Source organism: Eubalaena glacialis, chromosome 11, assembly GCF_028564815.1.
Source record: "Eubalaena glacialis isolate mEubGla1 chromosome 11, mEubGla1.1.hap2.+ XY, whole genome shotgun sequence".
NCBI classification, from domain to species: Eukaryota; Metazoa; Chordata; class Mammalia; order Artiodactyla; family Balaenidae; genus Eubalaena; species Eubalaena glacialis.
The window spans coordinates 12,329,236-12,352,337 of NC_083726.1; the positions used below are offsets into that span (position 1 = coordinate 12,329,236).

Here is a 23,102-nt window from a genome sequence, read left to right on the forward strand (position 1 = left end):
CCATTGGGTATTCAGTTTTTCACTTATTAAAAAGTCTTTCCTTCCCCCCATTGAATTGACTTGATGCCTAAATATTCACTGTAAATGTTTATGTCTATCTCTGGATTATTTTCTATCTCATTTATCTATTGTCTGTCTTTAAGCCAGTACCACACTGTTTTGATTACCATCACTTTATAAGTCTTGAACTCAGGTAGTGTAAGTCCTGCAATTTGTGTTCTTTTTCAGAATTGTTGTGACTATTCTAGGTCCTTTGCATTTCTGTATAAATTTTAATAACAACTTGTCAATTTATGCAAAAATACCTGCTGAGATTTTGATTGTGTTTGTGGGGTTTGGGATGCATGGTCATCTTAAGAATATCCAGCTTTCCAATCTATGATTATATATTTCTCTATTTGTAACAGCCTTTGTACATTTGTTCTGTTTTATTTTATGCACATTGTAGTAATGATGGTTGAACCTTCCTTTAAAAATAATCTGAGATCTTTCTCCAGTTTTGGATTCATTTTGTTTGTGACAGTATGAGTTTAATGGCCATCAAGTTAATGTTGGAAACCTGGGATGATGTTTAGACAGTGCTGCTGGAAGTTCAGTTTCCTGCAACTCTCAGTGGGTAGAGAATCCCTTCTTAAATTGAGGGGGGAAAAGGATAACTGGGACTGAGAGAGAAAGAGGAATGAATAATTACTTCCTGGTTTGAAGGAGGTGATGCTCATGACTAGGAGGATTTTCTTTGATCCCTAATGATTTGATATCTAAAATATGGGGGGAGGGGAAACTTATCAAAGTGCTAACATTTTTAAGCATTTGACCGTCTCTGCCAACTACTTCCAGAAGAACAGTGGCTCCAGACTTTGCAGACTTGTATATCTTTAGTAAAATAATGGCTCTACCTTTTTTGGAATAAAATGGGAGGTCAGGAGGTCAGTTGTTGAGAAGGGAGGGCTTTATGAAATCTCTTACACAAGGTTTAAACTCCTCTGTTGTATCTGAACTTAGACTGAACAGAAGTAAGACAGGGGCTGTGGAGCCAAAATGGCTTCTAACAATTTCCTGTAGTTACTGTATGTTCTTTAGTGATATTGCATGTATCACGCTGGATTCCAAGTAAACATCTGGGAATGGATGTCATATGGAGAGGTATCCTGCTAGCCTTGTAATGCTAGCAGTAGTTATGAAAAACTCAAGTTTTTTTGTCTGGGGAATTTTTTTGTCTATTTCTAATTTAAGGAAAGGGTTTTTTGTTTGTTTATTTTTTATTAACCTAGTAGCCAAGACTTAAATAAATCTCTACCTTGAAATCCAAAGGTTAATTTTTTTAATAATATGCTTTCTGCTGAACTCTGTGTTCTTAAAATCTAGAGGTCTATATTGTCTGGTTTTGAGAATTTAATTTATACTGTCATTCTACCTGTTGCTATGAATTGTAATTTAGTGAAATTGATTTGTTTTCCCCTAAGAATCACTAAAGGGATAGAGAGTGTTCTAAAGAAAATACTAATGGCCCAAATGAATTTCAACTCTTGTAATTTATCTTCTGTGAGAAATTTCCTGGCATTTAAAATTTTTTGGTGTAAAGGAAGATCTTTGGCCCTTTGGTAACTAGTCAACTTTACTATGGTCACGGACCTGTCTAGAAACCACAAAATGACCGAAGTTGGGTGTGTTTGTGTGTCTCCATACATACACCTATAGGTATACATATAGCAGTATTTCCCCTAATCCTGAGGCAGTAAGTAAGTGTTCCATTTTACCTGAGCAATGAGAGAATATTCAGGGAATTTTGTTCACTCACCTTAAAAATAATTATATGATGAGAATTTAAAGTCAATTTTTCTCCTAATTTTCTCTTTCTCTATTTGTTCTAGGGTAACCAGGAGCCAACAACAACTCCTGACGCAATGGTTCAGCCTTTTGCTACCATCCCATTTCCACCACCTCCACAAAATGGGATTCCCACAGAATACGGAGTGCCACACACTCAGGACTATGCCGGCCAGACCAGTGAGCATAACCTGACCCTCTATGGAAGCACGCAAGCCCACGGGGAGCAGAGCAGCAACTCACCCAGCACACAGAACGGATCTCTGACGGTATGTGAGTGATGAGGTGGCGAGCAGAAGGTGGCGTGTCGTCCTCGGTCGGTCGTATTGAAATCTTCTTCTTAATCATCACACCAGAAAACCCTTTGAAATAGTTTTGCATTTACATTACATTACATAGCGCTTATGTAATTTCAGTTCTACTCTAAGCATTGTAATTAGAAGGTAAGGATTTAGCGTAAAACTCACGGTCATTGCCCAGGAGCTTACAGTCTAGAGATGGGACAGACAGTACAACAAGGTAAGTACAGTGATGGGAGTTAACTTAGCAGGATGCTGCTCTTTTCAGCTTCACAGGTAACCTTCATTTTGCAAAATCTCACAGTCCCTTCTCTGTCCTCATCGTACAGAATCTGTCAGCAGCGTTCTACACATTGCCTCCCCCCTCCTCCTTGAAATACTTAGTTGTTGGCTTCCCTGTTTCCCTCTTAAGCACTAGAAGTTCTTTCTTGGTCTCTTTTGTTGGTTCCTCTTTCTCTGTTCAGCTTTTAAATGTTGTGGTGCTCCAGGGCTGGGTCCTAGGACCCCTTTCCCTCCTATTTCATATGCTCTCTCTGTTGTGTAATTATACTACTGAATTCACCTAGTTGCTCAGACAAAACCTACGAGTCATTATTTCTTTATTTCCTTCATCTCTACATCCAGTCCATTAGCAAGTCTTGGTCACCATAACTCTAGAACATTTTCTTACTTCAACCTCTTTCTCTTCATCTTAAGACCATAGCTGGATAGTGTGCATGATTAAGAGCTCAGCACTTCCACCAAAGTTTTTGGGCCTGAGTCCTAATGTGACTCCTACTTAGCAGTATGACCTTTGGCCAGTTATTTAATCTCTCTGCCTTGGCTTGCTCATCTGTAAAATGAATAGCACCTATTTCAAGTGGCTTTTAGGAGACTTAAAAGAGTTTAATTCATGTGGGGTGTTTATCATCATTGTCACCACTCTAGTCCAAACCTCTTCACTTATTTTCTATATTACTGTTGCCTAACTTATCACAAAGCAGCCAAGATACTTTTTTTTTTTTTTAATGAAAATAGTGCTATTTTCCTGCTGGACTCTAATGGTTTCCTAACAGAATAAAATCCAGACTCTGTACTTGGGTTACTAATCCCTGGCCCCAGCCTACCTCTTTGACTTCATCTCTTACTACTTAGTAAGCAAGTAAAGGAAGTGTCATAAATTAACAGTAGGTGTGTTATCGCATCATACAGATCACTTCAAATGATTATGAACTCACAGACTTAACAACTACTGGAAAAGAAGGAAAAAGAAAGAATAAAATACATAAATCAGAGGCTTTATCGAGGTATTTTAATTACTAAGTCTATTTCTTTACTAGTTATCAGTCTTTTCTTTTTTCTATTTTCTATTTCTTGTTGTCAATTTTGGTAATTGGTGTTTTCCTAGGAATTTTTCTATTTCATCTTAATTAACTATTCTGTTGGTATAAAGTTACTCATAATAATAGTCCCATTTTCTATAATTTCTTTAGCATCTGTAATGGTATCCCCTCTTTCATTCTTGATTTTGGTAATTATGTCTTCTCTTTTTTTCTTGGTCAGTCTAGCTAAGGTTTATTGATTTTGCAGCTTGTTCCAGAAAACCAGCTTTTGATTTCATTGACCTTTTTAAAAATCTGTTGTTTTTGTTTTTGTTTTTAATTTTTATTTATTTATTTATTTATTTTTGGCTGTGTTGGGTCTTCGTTTCTGTGCGAGGGCTTTCTCTAGTTGCGGCGAGCAGGGGCCACTCTTCATCGCGGTGCGCGGGCCTCTCACTGTCGCGGCCTCTCTTGTTGCGGAGCACAGGCTCCAGATGCGCAGGCTCAGTAGTTGTGGTTCACGGACCTAGTTGGTCTGCGGCATGTGGGATCTTCCCAGACCAGGGCTCGAATTCGTGTCCCCTGCATTGGCAGGCAGATTCTCAACCACTGCGCCACCAGAGAAGCCCAATCTGTTGTTTTTATATGTCACTGATTTCCATTCTGATCTTTACTATTTCCTTCCTTCTTCTTGCTTTGGGTTTGATTTGGTCTTTATTTTCCTAGCTTCTTGACTTACAATGTTAGATCATTGATTTTAGAATTTTATCCTTTCTAATATGTGTTTAAAGCTATACCTTTCCCTTTAAGTTTCCCTTTAGCTACATCCCATAAAATGTGATATATTGTGTTTTCATTTTCATTCAGTTCAAGATATTTTTAAATTTTTCCTTATGATTTTTTTCTTTGATCCTGGTTTACATAGACGTGTGTTGTTTAATTTCCAAATGTTTCAGGATGTCTCAAGTTTTTTTTCTTTAATCCCATTGTGCTCAGAGAATATTCTTTGTATGATTTGAGTCTTTTTAAACTTAGTGAGACTTGTTTTATGGCTTAGTAGGTGGTCTGTCCTACAGAATGTTCCTAACCAGTTGGGCCTTTTATCAATATGAAATGTCCCTCTTTGTCTCTATTAATATTTCTTGTCTTAAGTCCATTTCGTGTGATATTAATATAACTACTTGAACTTTCTTATGATTACTATTTGCATGACATCTTTTTCCTTCATTTTGTTTCAAACTCTTTGAATCTAAGATATGTCTCTTGTAAAAAACATAACATCTGGATCTTACTTCTTTTTCCAGTCTGAAAATTATTGCCTTTCTATCAGAGCATTTAGTCTATTTACATTTAATGTAATTGTTAATGTGGGTGGATTTATGTCTGCCATTTTAGTATTTGTTTTTATATGTCTCATGTCCTTTGTTGTTCCTTCTTTACTGATTTATGTTAAATAATTCTTTCTGTACCTTCTAAATCCTTTTGTGATTTTTTTAAATTAGTCATTTATTTGTGTTATTTATGTATTTTCTTAGTTCTTGATCAAGGATTACATCTTTGAGTTATCACAACCTGCTGATGGCTGTGTGTATATATATGTGTGTGTGTGTGTGTGTGTGTGTTATTCTGGTAAAATATAGCAGCTTTGATCCAATATAGCTCTATCCCTCACCATCCTTTGTGCTGTTATTGTCATATATATATATATGAAGTACAATAATATAGTATTACAGTTATTACTTTAAAAATCTTCTATTTTTAAAGAAATTTACCATTTCCAGTGATTTTCTTAGCTTCCTATGGATTTGAGTTATTTTCCGATGTCATTTCCTTTTAGCTGGTAGCACATCTTTTAGTATTTCTGTAGACTAGGTCTGCTTGAAACAAATTTTCTGTTTTTGTTTATCTAGGAATACCTTTATTTTGTCTTCATTTTTGAAGGCTAGCTGTAGAATTCTTGGTTGACATTTTCTCCCCACCTCCTCAGCCCTCTGGCCTCTGATGAGAAGTCAGTTGTTAATCCTGTTGTTGTTCCCCTGTATGTGATGAGTTGTTTTTCTCTTGCTGTCTTCAAGATTTTTTTGTTTGTCTTTGGCTTTGAGCAGTTTGACGCTGATATGTCTAGGATAGATCTCTTTGTTTTTATCATACGTGTAGCGCATTGTGATTTTGAGGTCTGTAGATTGTTTTCCATCAAAATTGGGAAGTTTTTGAACGTAATTTTTTCAAATATTTGTTCTTTCCTTTTCTTCCTCCTCCTGGGACTTTTGCTACAACTAATGGGGATGCTTGTTCCCCACAGGTTCAGATTCTGTTTGTTTGTTTGTTTTTAAGCTAAATCTAAACAGAATCTAAGGTTCTACTCATTTTTCTTCAGTCTTCTTTCTTTCCATTCTTTTGATTGGATAATTTCTGTTGATCTGTTTCAGTTTACTCTTTCTTTTTTCTGCCATATCAAATCAGCTATTAAGCCCATCTAGTGAATTTTTATTTTAGTTAATGTACTTTTCAACTCTGGAATTTTCATTTAGGATTTCTGTATCTCTGTTGAGATTCCTTACTTGTCATCTTATTTCCTTTAATTCTTTGAATACATTTGTAATTGTTACTTTGAAGTCACCTGCTGACTCTAACATCCAGGCCTCCTCAGAGCCTGTTTCTAGTTACTGCTTGTTTTCTTGAGTCGGGGCCACACTTTTCCTGTTTCTTTGCATGTCTTGTAACTTTTTAGTAAATTGGACATTTTAGTAATGTATTTTAATGACTCTGAAGTTTTTTGGTTTTGTTTTTGTTTTTGAGAGGTGTAGGTGAGTGTATATGTGTGTGTTTTAAATAGTTTGCCTGTACTTAAACTGTGGACTCCTCTGTGGTGTGCAGCCACTGATGTGTCTGCTTAGTGATTTTCATTCTCGTTTTTACTTTTTAGCCTGGCTGGGAGTCACCCCTGTGTCTCCATAGCCTACTGGTCAGCCAGTGATTTGGGCATAAGTTGTGCTTAAGCACCTGGAGTGTGGAAAGCTTCCACCCTCTGCTGATCTGGTTTTGGGTTGGGAAGTGCATTTCACAGTACAGCCAGTTCTCAGGTATGCCTTGGCTTTTTCTTTCTTTTGGGCCCTCTTATGTCTCCCCCTCCTCATCCGCATATTTTCACAGTCAGCCAGGGATGTGAGGAGATCATATCTAGTTATTCTACTATTCTCTCATTTCCAGGATCTTCCCTTCAGATTTCTCTAGCTGATCCACCACTCACCCCAATCAGACCACAGCCTCAAGCTAGAAGAACTGTATTTCCCCTGTTAGGTTCCCACCAAGTTTGCCACTTTAGCGGACAAGTCTGTGGTTTTCTACTGCGCCCCCCACCCCAGTACCCCAAGTCGAGTCTGCCCCCTCTGGCAGCAAAGCTGCTGGTTTTTGTGGCCCAGCCCTATCCCGATGAGCTCTCCCAGAAGAGCTGAGGATTAGAGGGTGGGGTTAATGAGTTGGAGTAGGCCCAGGCAATAAGTTTGTAGACTCCTGCGGGTTTTACCCTAAAGCTCTAGCAACTTTTCAAGAAACTTCTCTATTTATTATCTGCCTCTGATTGATTTCAAGGACCCTGAATGACTGACAAGTTTTCTTATTGTTTTGAGGAGAGGATTCACTGACCTGTTCATGCCATCAGAGCCAGAAGTCCCTTCCTTGAATCACTTCATGGTCGTTTGTACTGCACCTCTCCTCACCACTGCCCATTTCTCTTTCTCTTTTTTTCCCTATTGCCACTGTTTCCCATTGTTTCAGATTCCCGGATTATGTGTCTCTAATGACAGTATTAGCGGCGAGCTCTGTTCCTTGATATAAATATATACAGTTAATACTTCTGTTCTTCATCCATATTAGAAAGTATTCATTATATAATTTTGCATTACATTGACCAATTTGAGTTTCTAAAGATGTATTGAAATAAGATTAGGAATCCTTATGAATAGATTGTGAATTTATTGGTGCTGAGGAGAAAACGGAAAATCCTTGAGTTGTGCCTGCAAACAGAACACAAGTTCTGTCATTTTAGGAAGTTGCTAACAATAGAATGGGAAATTATTAGGAAGCTCTGGTTGAAGATACTTCTTATATTTTTAAGTGTACATTTTAATTGTGAGTGTGAATCCACTGCTCTTAAGCCATTTTACCTTTGGAAGTTGTGTGTGGGTGTGTGTTTCTCAGGGGAGGTGGGGTGTGTTTAGAGAACGATTGAGCAGTAGAGCAGTATATTGTAAAACCTACCTAGATTTGACAACCTTATAAATTATTCTGTTAAACCTTTACCTTCTACTTATATGTTTCGTAAAAAGAGTCTGGTAATTCCTGTAGCCAATTAAATTCAAAAGGTAGATAAGAAGCATTGTTATTTATAAGTAAATGATATCTTAAATTTGTATAACACTTTTCAGTTTAAAGCTTGATTCCACAAACACTATTTTATTGTGGCTCATAAAATAGCCCTTTGTGGTATGTTATTGTTTTTCTACTTGGGGAATTCAAAGTCTTTACTCTCCAGTCTACCACTCTGACTCCCCATCTCCAACTCAATGAAAGTGATCGTGAATATATGCACTGGTCCTCTGAGCAGATGCTTGTGCATCTTTTCCCTCTCAGTCCAAGTGTTAGCTCTGCTGGGAAGCCCTGCTTGACTTTCCTAGGCAAAGCCAAATTCATGTATCCTTCATTTAGGCTCAGGTAGACTTCTGAGCTGACCACCTTTTGTGGAACTTACAAGGTGTGATGTTTTTTGTTCACTTCTGTCTCCCTAACTAAACTGTAAGCTTCTTTTGCATTCCCTGACTTATCATAGTACCTGGCACTTAATAGTTACTCAGTAAATATTTCTTGGGGAAAAAAATGAAAGAAGATACAGGTGTGCCATGGGAGGTCTGAGGAGAGAGAAGTGAGCTCCTTGGTGAAGATGGCATTGATCTGGGCCTTGTATTATGAGTGACTAGAATTCAGACATGTTTAGATGGTGGTGGGAAGAATTAGGAAAGTCATTTCTCAAAGCAAAGTTGGAGAGATGGGAAAGATCAAAATGTCTTTGAATAAAAGCATGGGTTTCCGTTTGGTTGAAGCTTGGGTGCTTGGTGGAGACTAGTGGGAAATAGGTGGGAGAAAGGTCACTTGAGAGTACAAATTGGGAAGAGCATTTGAATGCCTGGCTGAGAAATTACTTTATTAAAGGTATTTGAGCAGGAAATGGAAGCGAGCAGAATTGTGCTTCAGAAGATTAATCTCTTGCATGTACAAGATAGAGAAGCAGGAAGACTGGTTAGGAAAGGGTCTTATGGTTGGAGTTGATAATGGGGTTCTGGATTAGGGGTTGCAGTGATTATGTACAGGAGGAAATGAAGAGAAATTATGAAGATAGAATAAACAGAATTTGACAGCTGATTGGATGAGTAAAATAAGGAGATCAGAGTCAAAGATTTTTCATCCTTATTGCAATAACTATATCTTGAATAAAATCATTTTACCCCCCAAGTTTCAGTTTCCTCACCTATCAAATGAAGGTAATAATTCCTACCTGACGGAATTGTAGTGAGAATAAATTAGAAAAGCTTTGGAGATTACTTGTTTAAATAGTTCTTTGAGATAATTGCTTTTACCGTCTTTTTAAATCAGTTGTCCTGGTTGATGTCATTTATTTGCGCATTTTATTATTGTGAGCTACAGCTGTATTTTAATAGATCTTGTTTATGTTGGATAGTCCCATCTTGTTGATGGAGAGAACAAAAAGAAAGGATTTCTGACATAAAAATGAGAAATGAGCAATGAAATCTGGAGTTTTATTTCCAAAATATATTTTAGAAATTGATTTTAACATTGGGCTAGAAGCTTCTTGTACTCTTAAGATGAGAGCTTGTTTTGACAGTCATTTGGCCCCATAGTGTGCATTAGCAAGAGAGATAGCAGTTAGGGGTCTCCCACCTGGGTCTGCAGAGGCTTGATTATCACTGCGCCTGCCTGCAGAGAAGAAAGGACCTCAGTTCCTGTATGTTTAGATATTTTCCAAATGCCAGCAGGCATAAATAGCCGAAGTATTTGAAGTAGATAAGCTTTGGTGAGTGATCTTCAGATACAAGATTTATATTTGTGTACATATTCTGCCGACCTATTGGATCATACTTTCCCTGAGGGCAGGAACTATTACTTGCCCTCTTCTTATTACTCCCAGTGATATACAACGGACATTTAGTAAGTGATTTTTGAATGAAAAAAGAAGCTTATAAAGGCAGAGTAAGTTGCTAGTCAGTAACATCTTTTGAAGTATTTGAACAGAGTTGTTGGTGCATCTAAATTGAGGGAATAGTTGAGTGGTCTGCCATGCTATATCATAGTCTGCTGTAGATTTTATAGCCCTCCTCATTGGTGGGCCTTTGAGCACACCTCCAAGTAAAGATGACTCAGACCCCATATTGTTCATCATCCTCAGTTTCTTCTCTTTTTTGTACACCCTTTCTCTGGAGTTGAAGCCAGATTTCCTTGCATTTCTCTACCATCAGAAGATCAGTCTAACCGTCCTCCCTTGGAATTACCCACTGACCTTTACCTGAAGATGCCTTGTAGATAGGTGACCCATCAAATGTAGCCAGGAAGTTATACCACTTAACAGTGGGTCCATTTGCCCACACCAGGACTTCTGGTATATAATGGTAAAAATGGGGCCCATATCCTTCTCTCATATTGTGTATTGTTGGGCGATGTTACCTTTAGCCTGCAGTGTAGGTATGATCATTAGCATCTTCCATCTGCAGGCTAGAATTAGAGGCCTGGGACAACAGAGGATTCATTCATGCAGTCATCCACTTTTCCAAGAGATGCTCTCATTTTTCCCTAAAATAACAAAAAGTAGAGGACAATGAGACTATACAAACTACCCACACTGGTTACCGATTTACCCGTAAATTTAGTAATTACTCATACACTCCAGCTAGGGAGTGTTGATGCCTATGAGCAGCTTGGCAAGTTCACAGCTGGACTGATGAGGAAACTATAGCCTGGTCTGAAATGCAAAAGTTGCTGCAGAAAACCACACTCAGAGCCAGGCATGCATATTTTTCAGTAGAGAAAATTGCCCTTTGGTTCATGTAAGACTCAAGACACCCTTTCAGCAAATTGTTAATATTGTTAAGTTATGATTATTGCTTCTCTTTTGCATGCCTTCATTTATTTATTTTTATTTACTTATTAATTATTATTATTACCCATTCTACCCCCACCTCACCCCTCAAAAAAAGAAACTGAAGCTGAAAAGTTCTGAGAACGGTAATAACACTGCTCTACTGGCCCTTGCTGCTCTCCTGTGTGTTAGGGTAAGAATAAAGAAGCACTGATGATTAACTTAGTGCGGTTTTTCTTAACCTGTCTACAAGAGTTGTGCATTTTCCGTAAATATTTTGTACTATCTTTTGAAGTCGGTAAACTCTGTTTAGAATCACTGAATTTTAAAGCTAAAATAGATTTTGGGAATCATCTCACGCCTTCCTTTTACAGCAGAGGTCAGCAGTTTTAAGCGACTTGAACAAGGTTACAGCTAGCTCGAAACAGAGCTGGGACTCAGGAAATCTGCTTTAAGTCAAGGGCTTTTTTTCTGCTTCCCCATGTAAATTATAAAAAAGAAAAGGCATCTCTAGACATGGTCTTATCTTCTTAGTTTCCACTTACTCTTCAACTTTAAACCCAAGAACTTCAACTAGAACATACTTACAGATTTCTTTCATTCTGAAGTGTATATTAAAATATTAAAGAATCATTCAGTTAAGTATAAAGTTTTTAAAAATTGAGGTTATTGTCTCTCGTGTTTCTGTATTATATATAATTTTTACATAATTCTGACTCGTGGTTTTAAAAAAATAGGTGACTTGCTGTGGTTTTTGTTAACTGTGATACTGGTTTTTGTTTCCTGGGATAATATATGGTGATATTACATATACAAATGATGCCATTTAGAATTCTTTTTTATAACACTTTGACCCACTGAGAAAATAGAACTAGATATTTTCTGAAGAAAATTGAGCTGCTAGTTTATTGGGAAAATGTTAGCTGACATTTAAATGCCCAAATAAGACTAGATTCTCAGAGTTTGACTTGTAGCAATATTCAGATACACAGAAGAAATACTTAAGCATTTCTCTTTAAGATAACTAAATCTAAACGTACTTTTGCTGAAGTAAGGAATTGTTCTACATAAATGTAAATTCAATTTTTTATGCCCCCAAAATTGTGTTTGGTGTTAGCACTGGAAAAAATAATTTTATATGCATAGGTATTCTTGGTATGTTATTTTAGCACTGTGAAATTACCCTGATTTTCAGTAACTAAGTATATAAGCCAAGATTTCACTTTTTAGAAAGATATTCTATCATGTTAGGAGTACTCTTTAAGAAGGAATTCATAAGATCTAATTCCACCAGTTTTAACCCAGTATATACTCCATTATAAACATTTATAAAATTGCTTTAAATTTTAGATGCTGACAAGTCTAGTTGATGGATCTTCATGGATTGTAGTACCAAATTTTTCTTTAAGGCACTGTAAAATGACATAATGAAAAGTATCCCAACTTACTTTCTAAAATATTATCAGGAGAGACTGAATTTTTTTTAAAGCTGTTTTTAAAAAACTTTATATTTATATAATATTGTGGTTAGGGCGCTTGAGCTAGGAAACCAGATTGAGTTAGGTTTAGCTCCCAGCTCCTTCCATTTGCTAAATGTATAACCCTGAGAGAATTACAACTAATGCTCATTTTCCTCACCTGTAAAACTGGTGATACTAGTTCCTAACTCATAGGGTTGTTTTTAGGATTAAATGAGAAAATGTATAGCAAGTACTTTGTATAATGCCTGGCACATAACAAATGTTCAATAAATATTAGCTATAATTTTATTGATATATAATTATTTCATTTCAACGAAGGTGTTATAGGCAGTTCTTAAGTTAAAATAATACAAATTAACAGGCTGTCCAATTATATATCTCTTTTCTCTTTTGCCATTGTTTTCCCTCATACCCTTGGGAGCTTGTGCTCTAAGGGCCATTCTGATAAAAGCAGTATTTTTCAAAGTGAATTTTATATTTTGATCCACAAAAATGAATGAATGAGTGAATGAATGGATGATATATATAATACATGTTTAGGGAGAAAGGTGAGTTTTCTGTCTTCAGAATTCATAGGAAACCTTTTAACTTTGTTTAGTCCAGTATTTCCCAAATTTATTTGACCATGAAACTCATTTTCTACAAAATACCAGTTAACATCTTGCAGAACTGTCATTCTACCCTTTGGGAAGTATTGCTCTATGATTTTTGAAGCATGTATACACACACGTATCCTTTAGATGTACTTAAAGCTATTTTGGGCAGTGACCTTTCCATTAGATTTTCTCGGGTATAAAATACGTCAGTCTTATTTAATACAAATTTGAATCATTCAAAATGGAAATAGTGTGATATAGAAAAATTAATGACACTTCACTTTTGTGCAGATTTTAAACTGTTAACAAAATTCAACTGACTAAATTTAAAAGCTCTTATTGGCTTTATTCAGTGATTCATGAATTCGGTGGCATCCAATCTAGCAGATAGAAAGGAGCTCTGAGTAAAATTGTCATTATATGCAGATGACATGATATAGAAAACCCTAAAGACTCCACACAGAAACTATTAGACCTGATAGACGAATTCAGCAAGGTAGCAGGATACAAGATTAACGTTGCATTTCTTTCTTTACACTAACAATGAAATATCAGAAAGGGAAAGTAAAAAAAAATCCCTTTAAAATCACATCAAAAAATAAAATAAAATAAAATACTTAGGAATAAACCTGACAAGGAGGTGAAAGAATATGCTGAGAACTATAAAACGTTAATAAAGGAAATTGAAGGTGATTCAAAGAAATGGAAAGATATCCCATGCTCTTGGATTGGAAGAATTAATATTGTTAAAATGGCCATACTACCCAAAGCAATCTACAGATTTAATGCAATCCCTATCAAATTACTCATGACATTTTTCACAAAACTGGAACAAGTAATCCTAAAATTTATATGGAACCATAAAAGACCCAGAATTGCCAAAGCAATCCTGAGGAAAAAGAAGAAAGCTGGAGGCATAACCCTCCCAGACTTCAGACAATACTACAAAGCTACAGTAATCAAAACAGCCTGGTATTGGCACAAAAGCAGACATATGGATCAATGGCACAGAATAGAGAGCCCAAAATAAATCCACACACCTACTGTCAATTGCTCTTCAACAAAGGAAACAAGAACATACAATGGAGAAAAGACAGTCTCTTCAGCAAGTGGTGTTGGGAAAGCTGGACAACCACATGTAAATCAATGAAGATGGAACACTCCCTCACACCCTACACAAAAGTAAACTTAAAATGGCTTAAAGACTTAAATATAAGACATAACATCATAAAACTCCTAAAAGAGAACATAGGCAAAACATTCTCTGACATAAATCATAGTAATGGTTTCTCAGGTCAGTCTCCCAAGGCAATAGAAATAAAAGCAAAAGTAAACAAATGGAACCTAATCAAACTTATAAGCTTTTATACAGCAAAGGAAACCATAAACAAAATGAAAAGACAGCCTATGGACTGGGAGAGAATATTTGCAGCAATGCAACTGACAAGGGTTTAATTTCCAAAATATACAAACAGCTCATACAACTCAACAGCAAAAAAAAAACCCAATCAAAAAATCGGCAGAAGACCTAAATAGGCATTTCTCCAAAGAAAACATACAGATGGTCAATAGGCACATGAAAAGATGCTCAACTTCACTAATTATTAGAGAAATGCAAATCAAAACAACAATGAGGGGACTTCCCTGGTGGTCCAGTGGTAAAGAGTCTGCCTTCCAGTGCAGGGGACACAGGTTCGATTCCCTGGTCGGGGAACTAAACTCCCATATGCCGCGGGGCAACTAATCCCACGTGCCACAACTACTGAACTCGAGTGCCTCAACTAGAGAGCCCGCGTGCCGCAAACTACAGAGCACACGCACTCTGGAGCCCACGCGCCACAACTAGAGAAGAGAAAACCCGCACGCCACAATTATAAGCAGCCCGCTCACCGCAACGAAGAGCCTGCACTCTGCAACGAAAGATCCCATGTGCCGCAACGGAGATCCCACGTGCCACAACTAAGACCCGACGCAGCCATGAAAATAAGATAAATATTTTTAGAAAAAAAACAATGAGGTATTACCTCACACCAGTCAGAATGGCCATCATTAAAAAGTCTACAAATAATAAATGCTGGAGAGGGTGTAGAAAAAGGGGGACCTCCTACATTGTTGGTGGGAATGTACATCAGTGCAGCCACTATGGATAGCACTATGGAGGTTCCTTAAGAAACTAAAAATAGAGTTGCCATATGATCCAGCTGTCCCACTCCTGGGCATATGTCTGGAGAAAACTGTAATTCAATGTTCACAGCACCCCAATGTTCATAGCAGCGCTATTTACAATAGCCAAGACATGGAAGCAACCTAAATGTCCATCAAAAGATGAATGGATAAAGAAGATGTGGCACATGTATACAACGGAATACTACTCAGCCATAAAAAAAGAATGAAATAATGCCATTTGCAGCAACATGGATGGACTTAGAGATTATCATACTAAGTGAAGTAAGTCAAAGAGAAAGACAAATATCATATATCACTTATATGTGGAATCTAAAATATGATACAGATGAACTTATTTACAAAACAGAAACAGACTCAGACATAGAAAACAAATTTATGGTTATCAGGGGAAAAGGGAGGGGATAAATTAGGAGTTCGGGATTAGAAGATACAAACTACTATATATAAAATAGATAGACAACAGGATGTGTATATATATATAACTGAATCACTTTGCTGTGTACCAGAAAGTAACCCAATATTGTAAATCAACTAAACTTCAATTGGAAGGAAGGAAGAAAGAAAGCTCTGAAAAGCTGTACAGGATGAGATTTTATAGGCAGAGGGAGCAGGAACAAGGAGGTTAAACTGGGCATTTGCTGATTGGTTAAAGCATTTCCTGATATGGAGCAAAGGAAAATCTTGGAGCCTTGGAGTCTTGGGTCAGGTAACTTCTGCTGAGTAGACAACTTAATTGGTTGACCTAGGCCTTTCTTTTCTGGGAGAGCAGAGCATAGAAACTTAAGTTTTGGTTTGCTGACATGGGGATTTGCATGAGCAACTTCATCTTGAGTCTGATGTGATCCCTTTAAGAAAACCAATATGAATCTTCCCAAACAAGAACTCTGTTAATAATTGCTTAATTTCAAATCTATATGAATTGTGTGGCAATTCACGTGGCAGCTCTACTTTTAGCAATTAATAGAAATATCTATTATCTTTGATAAGTTTGGTCTTAAACTTTGCAGCTTTTACAACCATGTCCCTTGCAGTATATGTGACTGATTTTATAAAATCGTGAGAGTATCTAATTCATCCTATGAGGAGGATTCACTTACACCTTGACTGAAGGCCAATCCCCTATCCAAAAGAAATTGAACCCAACTAGGAATCATTTATATTTTTGTTCGTAAAACGATGAGCTCTTAAGGGAAAATGCTACAGGAGATGAAACTTTGTGGCTGGCCTTTTGCAAGTAAAAAAGATTTACAAATTAAACTATTCCTAATTTGGGAATAGATAATAGTACTATTAGATTAAATGGGTTTTTTTTTCTTCACCATGCCAACAGTTTGAAACAGATGGGCTTTTCAGCCCATTTCTGACTTTTATAAGTGGTCTGACCCACATATTGAATATGAACAAAAGTATTTGTCTACAATTGTGCCTGTATATAGTCTTAAACCAACTAAACATTCTGTGTTCTAATATTCTGTAGGGCTTAGAATCCGACATCCCAAAATTCTTTTTTCTTCTTTTAAAACTCTTTGTTCTGAAATAGTTTTAGACTTACAGTAAAGTTGCAAAAAGAGTACAGAAAGTTTCTCCATATTCTTTACCTAACTTCTTCTGATGTGAACATCTTACATAGGTATAGTACAATTTTCAGAACCCGGCAATAAGAAGTGTTGGTACAATATTATTAAGTAAAATATAGACCTTATTCAGTCACCAGTTTTCTGTTCTGAATCCAATCCAGGATCCCACATTGCACTTAGTTGTCATGTCTCCTTATCCCAAAATATTTTAATCATCCTCAGCTTATATCTGAAGTAGTTCTAGGCTCTGAAGAACAGAGAAAGGAAAAAATCTTGTATTTATAGATTTGCTGTAAGATGATTACCATGTCTCATTTCTGAGGTCTCTGCTTGTTCTACCTCAGCCTTTCATGTATGCGTTGGAGAAGGGCTATAATGCAGGCTCTTCCTCCTTGAGACACTAAGGTTATTTTTTTTTTTTTCCACTAAGGTTATTTTTGAAAGCGAGCCTTGTTTCCCAAAATATTTTATACGAATCAGCTCAAAACAAATATAGGCTGTGTTGACCTATTTTGCTGCCTTCATTAAAATATGTGCATATAGTATTATAAGATTTTATTAAACACTTGTTTCAGGTTACTTTTGAATACATCCATCTAATTTTGCTTCCTCTAAAAGTACAGTAAATGATGGTTGTGTCTGTGTGTTTTTAGGAATATAAAAAATAAGAACAGGAGAATTAATCATTTTGGAAGCTAGAAAGCAGATGGCCAATTAGTAACTAACTTAGCAGACCCAAATGAGTTTATCCCTAAGCCAGTAGTGGGAGAAAGCTGAGAAATGATACAGTTTACACCACAAAAATTTGAATTTCAGAAACATGACTCCAGGGACTTCCCTGGTGGTCCAGTGGTTAAGACTCTGCCCTTACACTGCAGGGGGCACGGAGTCTATCCTTGGTCAGGGAACTAAGATCCCACATGCTGCACGGCAAAAATAATAATAATAATAATATAACCAAAAAATAAAAATTTTTTAGAAACCAGTTCTCTCAGAAACACGGCTCCAGTTAGATTTGGGAAACTCTTCTCTGGGTAACCTAACTCAAGAGGAAGGACTTAAAGAAGCATGAGTCAGGGGGTTCCCCAAGAAATTGCTTACCTAACTGAACCTAGAATGAATCACAAAGTCATCAAGCCCCTCTATCCCACCCACTCAGAACTTGCAGTCAGTTCTTAGCTACTTTCCCCACCTCAATTCTTAATTACGAACAAGACAACCAAGGATTACTAGATACCTGGGGAAAACCTACAACATGGAAAATAGAGAATAAAAACTAACAAAAAGAGAAACTTGGAAGAAAAGGAACCCCTTTCTTCTCAGAAATTACCAAAACAATAATTTATATCCTCAGAGCGATAAGAGAAGGTATTGCATCCACTAAACAAGAATGAAATGCTAGTTTTTGTTTGTTTGTTTGTTTTATTTTTGGCTGCGTTGGGTCTTCATTGCTGCGTGTGGGCTTTCTCTAGTTGCGGTGAGCGGGGGCTACTCTTCCTTGCGGTGCGCAGGCTTCTCATTGCGGTGGCATCTCTTGTTGCGGAGCACAGGCTCTAGGCGCGCGGGCTTCAGTAGTTGTGGCTCGTGGGCTCTAGAGCGCAGGCTCAGTAGTTGTGGCACACAGGCTTAGTTGCTCCGCGGCATGTGGGATCTTCCCGGACCGGGGATCGAACCTGTGTCCCCTGCACTGGCAGGCGGATTCTTAACCACTGTGCCACCAGGGAAGTCCCTGAATTGCTAGTTTAAAAGGTGAGGGGAATGGGGTGTTCAGAGAAGAAAAATGAGCCCTTGAAATTAAAAACATGTCAACAAAATGAAAAAACTTCATTGGAAGGTTGAAAGATGAGATGGAAGAAAAAGAGGTCTCCAGTCTCTTATCCACAATTCCAAAATCTGTAAAGTTCTGAAAATCAATTTTTTCATAAGTTTGCAGCAAAACTCACAACATATGTATAGTCTTTATCACATTTATGTGAATATGCATATATTTTGCTACAGAAATATCACTGCTCCACATCTTATTGATAGTGTTACATACGGGTTTACACCATTACTGCCTTTCTAAAAATCCTAAAAATTCTGAATTCTGATACACATTTGGTCCCAAAGTTTTCAGATAAGGGATTAAGGACTTATATCCCAGAAAATAGAGCCAAAAGACAGAGAGATGGAAAATACAAGAGATAAGAAAGTTAGAGGATCAGTTCAGAAGATCCAATATCTAATAATACAAATTTCAGGAAGAGAGAAAGACAAAATGTATAGGGTAGGAGTCATCAGCAAAATAATTCAAAAAAGGTCCCAGGACTGAAGGATATTAATTTCCAGCTTAAAAGAGACCACAGAGTTCTCAGAGAAATAGAACAATATAAAACAAACCCACATTAAATCCTGTCACTGTGAAATTTTAGAGCACTGGACATATTTGGATAATCTACAAACGAGAGAGAGTGGGGGGAAAGTCACATACAAGGAGACAGGAGTCATAATGCCTTCAGATTTCTCAACAACAACACTGGAAGCTAGGCTACAGTTGAGAGTTACCTTTAAAATTCTGAAGGATTTTTTTTTTCCAACCTAGAATTCTATACCCAAACTCTCATTAAAATGGGAGGGTAGATGTTTTCAGACATGAATCAGATTCTCAAGAAAACTTTGCTAAATTTAATTTCCTCTTTTCCTTTTCTTCCCCCTTCAGCCTCACAGAGGTGAAAATAAGAAATGAAGACACTCAGAGACAACAAGAGGAAAAATAAATATTGGAGAAAATGGATAATCCATAAATCAAAATATTATTCCTGAATTAATCAAGAGATTCCTTAGTATCTCAGATTATGTATTAAGTCTTATTATGATAGAGACTTAGAAAGTAGTACTTCATCTTGTATTGCCCAGGGTTCTTTTTCAGACCATAACAGAACATTTGTTCACAATGTATAAATAGTTAAAATATTTCCATTGTTTCGTAGGGGAGTCAGAAAACTAAATCCATTTTCCAGTTACAAGAATTTTTAAAGGTCACTTAAAATTTTTTTTTTTTTAGTCCTCACTTCTAGAATGAGGTTTTGAGACTTACAAATCTGATTTGCTCTTCAGTGTCAAGTGCCCTGGGTTTCACCTCAATGAAGTAGCCCTCACTGGGGAGGCCAGGATGTCTGAAGAGTGGATGTATAGGCTTTAGTCACATGATTGCATTGAGCAGGACCACTGCTAGTCCTCACTGTAAACAGTCCACAGACTCCAGCCTCTTCCATTTCATCCCCTGCCCAGTGAATCAGTTAGGTCAGAAAATGACCACAGAAGGGAAAAACACAGAACCTTGGGAGGTTATTTATATAGTCAGTCAAGTTGCTCAGCAGTTAACAACAGAAACTAAAGCGAACTAGCACTGTATTGACTGAGATTTTTCTCAGAACAGTTTAACTGTCCACTTTTCACAAAGATATAGCCTTAAAAAACTTCTATTTACTTCTGCTCTCTGATTTGTGTGTTTCAACGATTAGTAATCTGTAGTGAGGTAAACTTAAAGTTGCGAATGACAGATGGGAAATAGGATCTCATTTAACTACATCCAGTGTATATTCCCTATTCCTATTTCCACTATGTACAGAAATCTGCTTTTCAGCCCCTTTGAATATCAGTTTAGTAGTTCTCTGGCTTTGTTTCCTTCATAAATGTCAGTGTGCCTTTGCTGGTTTTCTTTCCTCTCCTTTTCCTCCCCTTCATGGCCTGACCTTTCTACTCCTCAGACTCGTCAAGATGGTTGCTAACATCTCTGAGCCAAAAGTGTCTCTGAATCAGATTCTTTTAGCTGAACACAAGGTCAAAAGGAGGGAATCCATTCTGTGTCTGTTAAAAAAAAAAAAAAAAAGCAAAAGCTACTGTTAGGGTTGTTGAAAGAATCACAATTAACATATGTAAAATACATAGGCCAGCGTGTGACAAACAGTAAACACTATTTAAATATTATTTATTATTGAAAGGCGTAGGTAAGGTTCTAAGGGTCTGTCTTACGGTATGCACTCAAGAGTGTATGCACTCTACTCAATGCTCCGTGGTGACCTAAATGGGAAGGAAATCCAAAAAAGAGGGGGATATATATATATACGTGTAGCTGATTCACTTTCCTGTACAATATAAACTAACACAACATTGTAAAGCAACTATACTCCAATAAAAATTAAAAAAAAAAAGCAATAGTTGCTGTTTTACAGGGAATTCCCATTTTTCAACAAAATTCAAAAAAAGAAGTGGAGAGAAGAAAGGGTCTGAGGTTGAAAGAGAGGAAAGCAAGTTAAAGCCATGATAGGATGCCACTGCCTCCCACCCGAATAGTTAAAATGAAAATGACGATGCTACAAACAGCTGGAACTTGCACACACCACTGATGGAGTGTAAGTTAGTACAGCCACTTTGCAAAACTGATAGTATCTTTGAAGGCTGAACTTAGACATATCCTTGACCCAATAAATCCAATCCTAGATGTCTATTCACCCAACAGAAATGCCTGCTCCTGTGCACCCAAAGATGGGTAACAAGAATATTTATAGGAACATTATCCTTAATAGCCAAAAACTGGAAGCAGCTCAAATAAATTCTGTATGGTTATAAAATGTACAACAGTGTGTGTGTTACTATAATGTGTAAAAGAAGCCAGACACTAAAAAGTACATACTGTATGATTCCTTTTTTTTTTTTTTTTAAGTTCAAAAATGATAGAACTAATCTATGGAGTTAGAAGTCAGGATGGTGGTGATCCTTTGGCGGGGAAGTAGAAACTGGAGTGGGCCCCACAGGTGCTGCTGGAGTTCTGTGGCTTAATCTAATTTGATAGTTATTTGAGTGTATTTTCTTTGTGAAAATTCATGCAGCTGTATTCTTATGATTTATGCATTTGTAGCTATGTATGTTAAACTTCAATTTATAAATGTATTTAAAATCAGAAGCCTTAAGAATTTTGGAAATAATGGTTCACTTTTTCTACTTGCTAAGTCTCCGGAGAATTAAAGATTTCATACTTTTAAATAATGTAGGTGTTCACCACAAGGCTGGAAAATTAACCAATCTGGCTGCTTCTTCATCAATTGTGTCTTCTGGACTGTAAAATAATATTCTCAAGAACAGTAATTAAGTACCTTAGGCAACATACTTTGAAGTAATGGTTAGTTTTCATTTATCCTGCCACCTCACATACCCTTTTACAGACTACGTAGTCTACATATATAAGCTATATATAAAACTATGGTTTGGAGCTAGAATCGGTCTTTTTTAACTTTTCTCTGAGTGATAACACTGTCATCCTTCAGATCAGATCTGGTGGTTTTAAAGTTTGATTGAAGAAAGAGTTTTATGTGATCCAGCTGTGAGATGTGCGAGGCAAGTTGGAAGGTGCTCGAATGAGCATCAGTTGTAATTGATGCTTGTGCTCGTTGCTTTGGTGTCCATGATGCTGCTTTTTAGTAACTCAGTGAGTTTCATCTTTGAATGGAATGTGTTTTGTTTAGTCTGCATTGTGCCCAGATTGAGGATTGAAAACCTTACACTTTCACAGAACATGGCTTTGTAGCTCTTTCCTTTCCTGCTATTTTTGTACCATGTGAATAATTGCACAGTGAGGCCATCTGCGAGGCCTGAATGGAAGGAGATAAAAGCGGCCATCCCTTAGATTGACACTTGAAAAGCTGGTATACATTTGGAGTTCATTCCTGTTTATCCTTTATATGTTAAATTCTCAAACTTCATTTCAACCTGGTTCAAACGTCTCTGAGCCAAAGGTATCTCTGGTTCAGTTTCTTTTAGCTGAACGCTGGGTCAGAGTAGGGAGGGGGATCCATTCCGTGTCACCCAGAATCTGCTAGAGGGACTCAGTTCTCATTCAATTGAGATAATAAGAACAGCAAGTTCCACTCCTGTTTTAAAAGTGTGTTGGTTTAATCATCTCAATGAGCCATCCAGTTTGACATGCGCTTCACAGGGAATAATAAAAACAAAAGGTTCTTAAATTGTCAAATTAATACTTCAAAGTAAATGTTTTTTGAATGCCTACAATGTATCACACCTGTTAGGTATTTGTCAAAAGTATTTCTCAACATAGCAATTTTTTGAGGACTTACTGAAAAAGAATTAAATTAACACATGCCTAGGACATTGCAAAAGAGATTCAGATTAAAAATGCACACCCACACTCACCCATATTCTTTCACTATGGATATATACAAATCTAGCATTTATGGGTATGTAGTAGATTAGGCAGGGTCCCTTCAAGCCTTTCCCAACAGATTTTTCTAAATGCAGCTTTGCTCTGGGCTACAGAAGGGTAGGTTCCCTCTGCTGAAGTAGCAGGAATCACATAAATTAGGCAGGAGAGTACAGATTGGTTTCAGAGTAAGAAGCTTCTTCAGTTTTTGAGCAAAGGGCCCTTTGTCACTAGATGTCTCCTCTTCATAAATAATATTACAGTACTTTGGTAGCCCAGTAGTCATAAACCCTGGAACTAATAGAGGGAATGAAATATAAAAATATTCCCTTATTTCCTGAAATGATGGACCAGAAATACTGGTATCTCCACAACTAAGTATTATACCACAGACTCTTTATTTTCAAAATGGAAAGATCTCAAAAATAGGAACTTCTATAAGAATCTAAGAACAAAGTACTATTTTTATTTTTTTAATTTATTATTTCATT

The 23,102-nt window shown here is 36.9% G+C and overlaps 1 protein-coding gene across 14 annotated transcripts in view; it reads left to right on the forward strand.

Moving 5' to 3' along the window:
- Positions 1–23,102, forward strand: part of RBFOX2 (RNA binding fox-1 homolog 2) — a 263,107-nt gene that overhangs the window by 197,931 nt on the left and 42,074 nt on the right. For all 14 annotated transcript variants that reach the window (XM_061205627.1, XM_061205630.1, XM_061205633.1 and 11 more), the window contains one exon: positions 1,872–2,096. In XM_061205627.1, the coding sequence (XP_061061610.1) occupies positions 1,872–2,096 (225 nt within the window). The remainder of the gene's footprint in view (positions 1–1,871; positions 2,097–23,102) is intronic.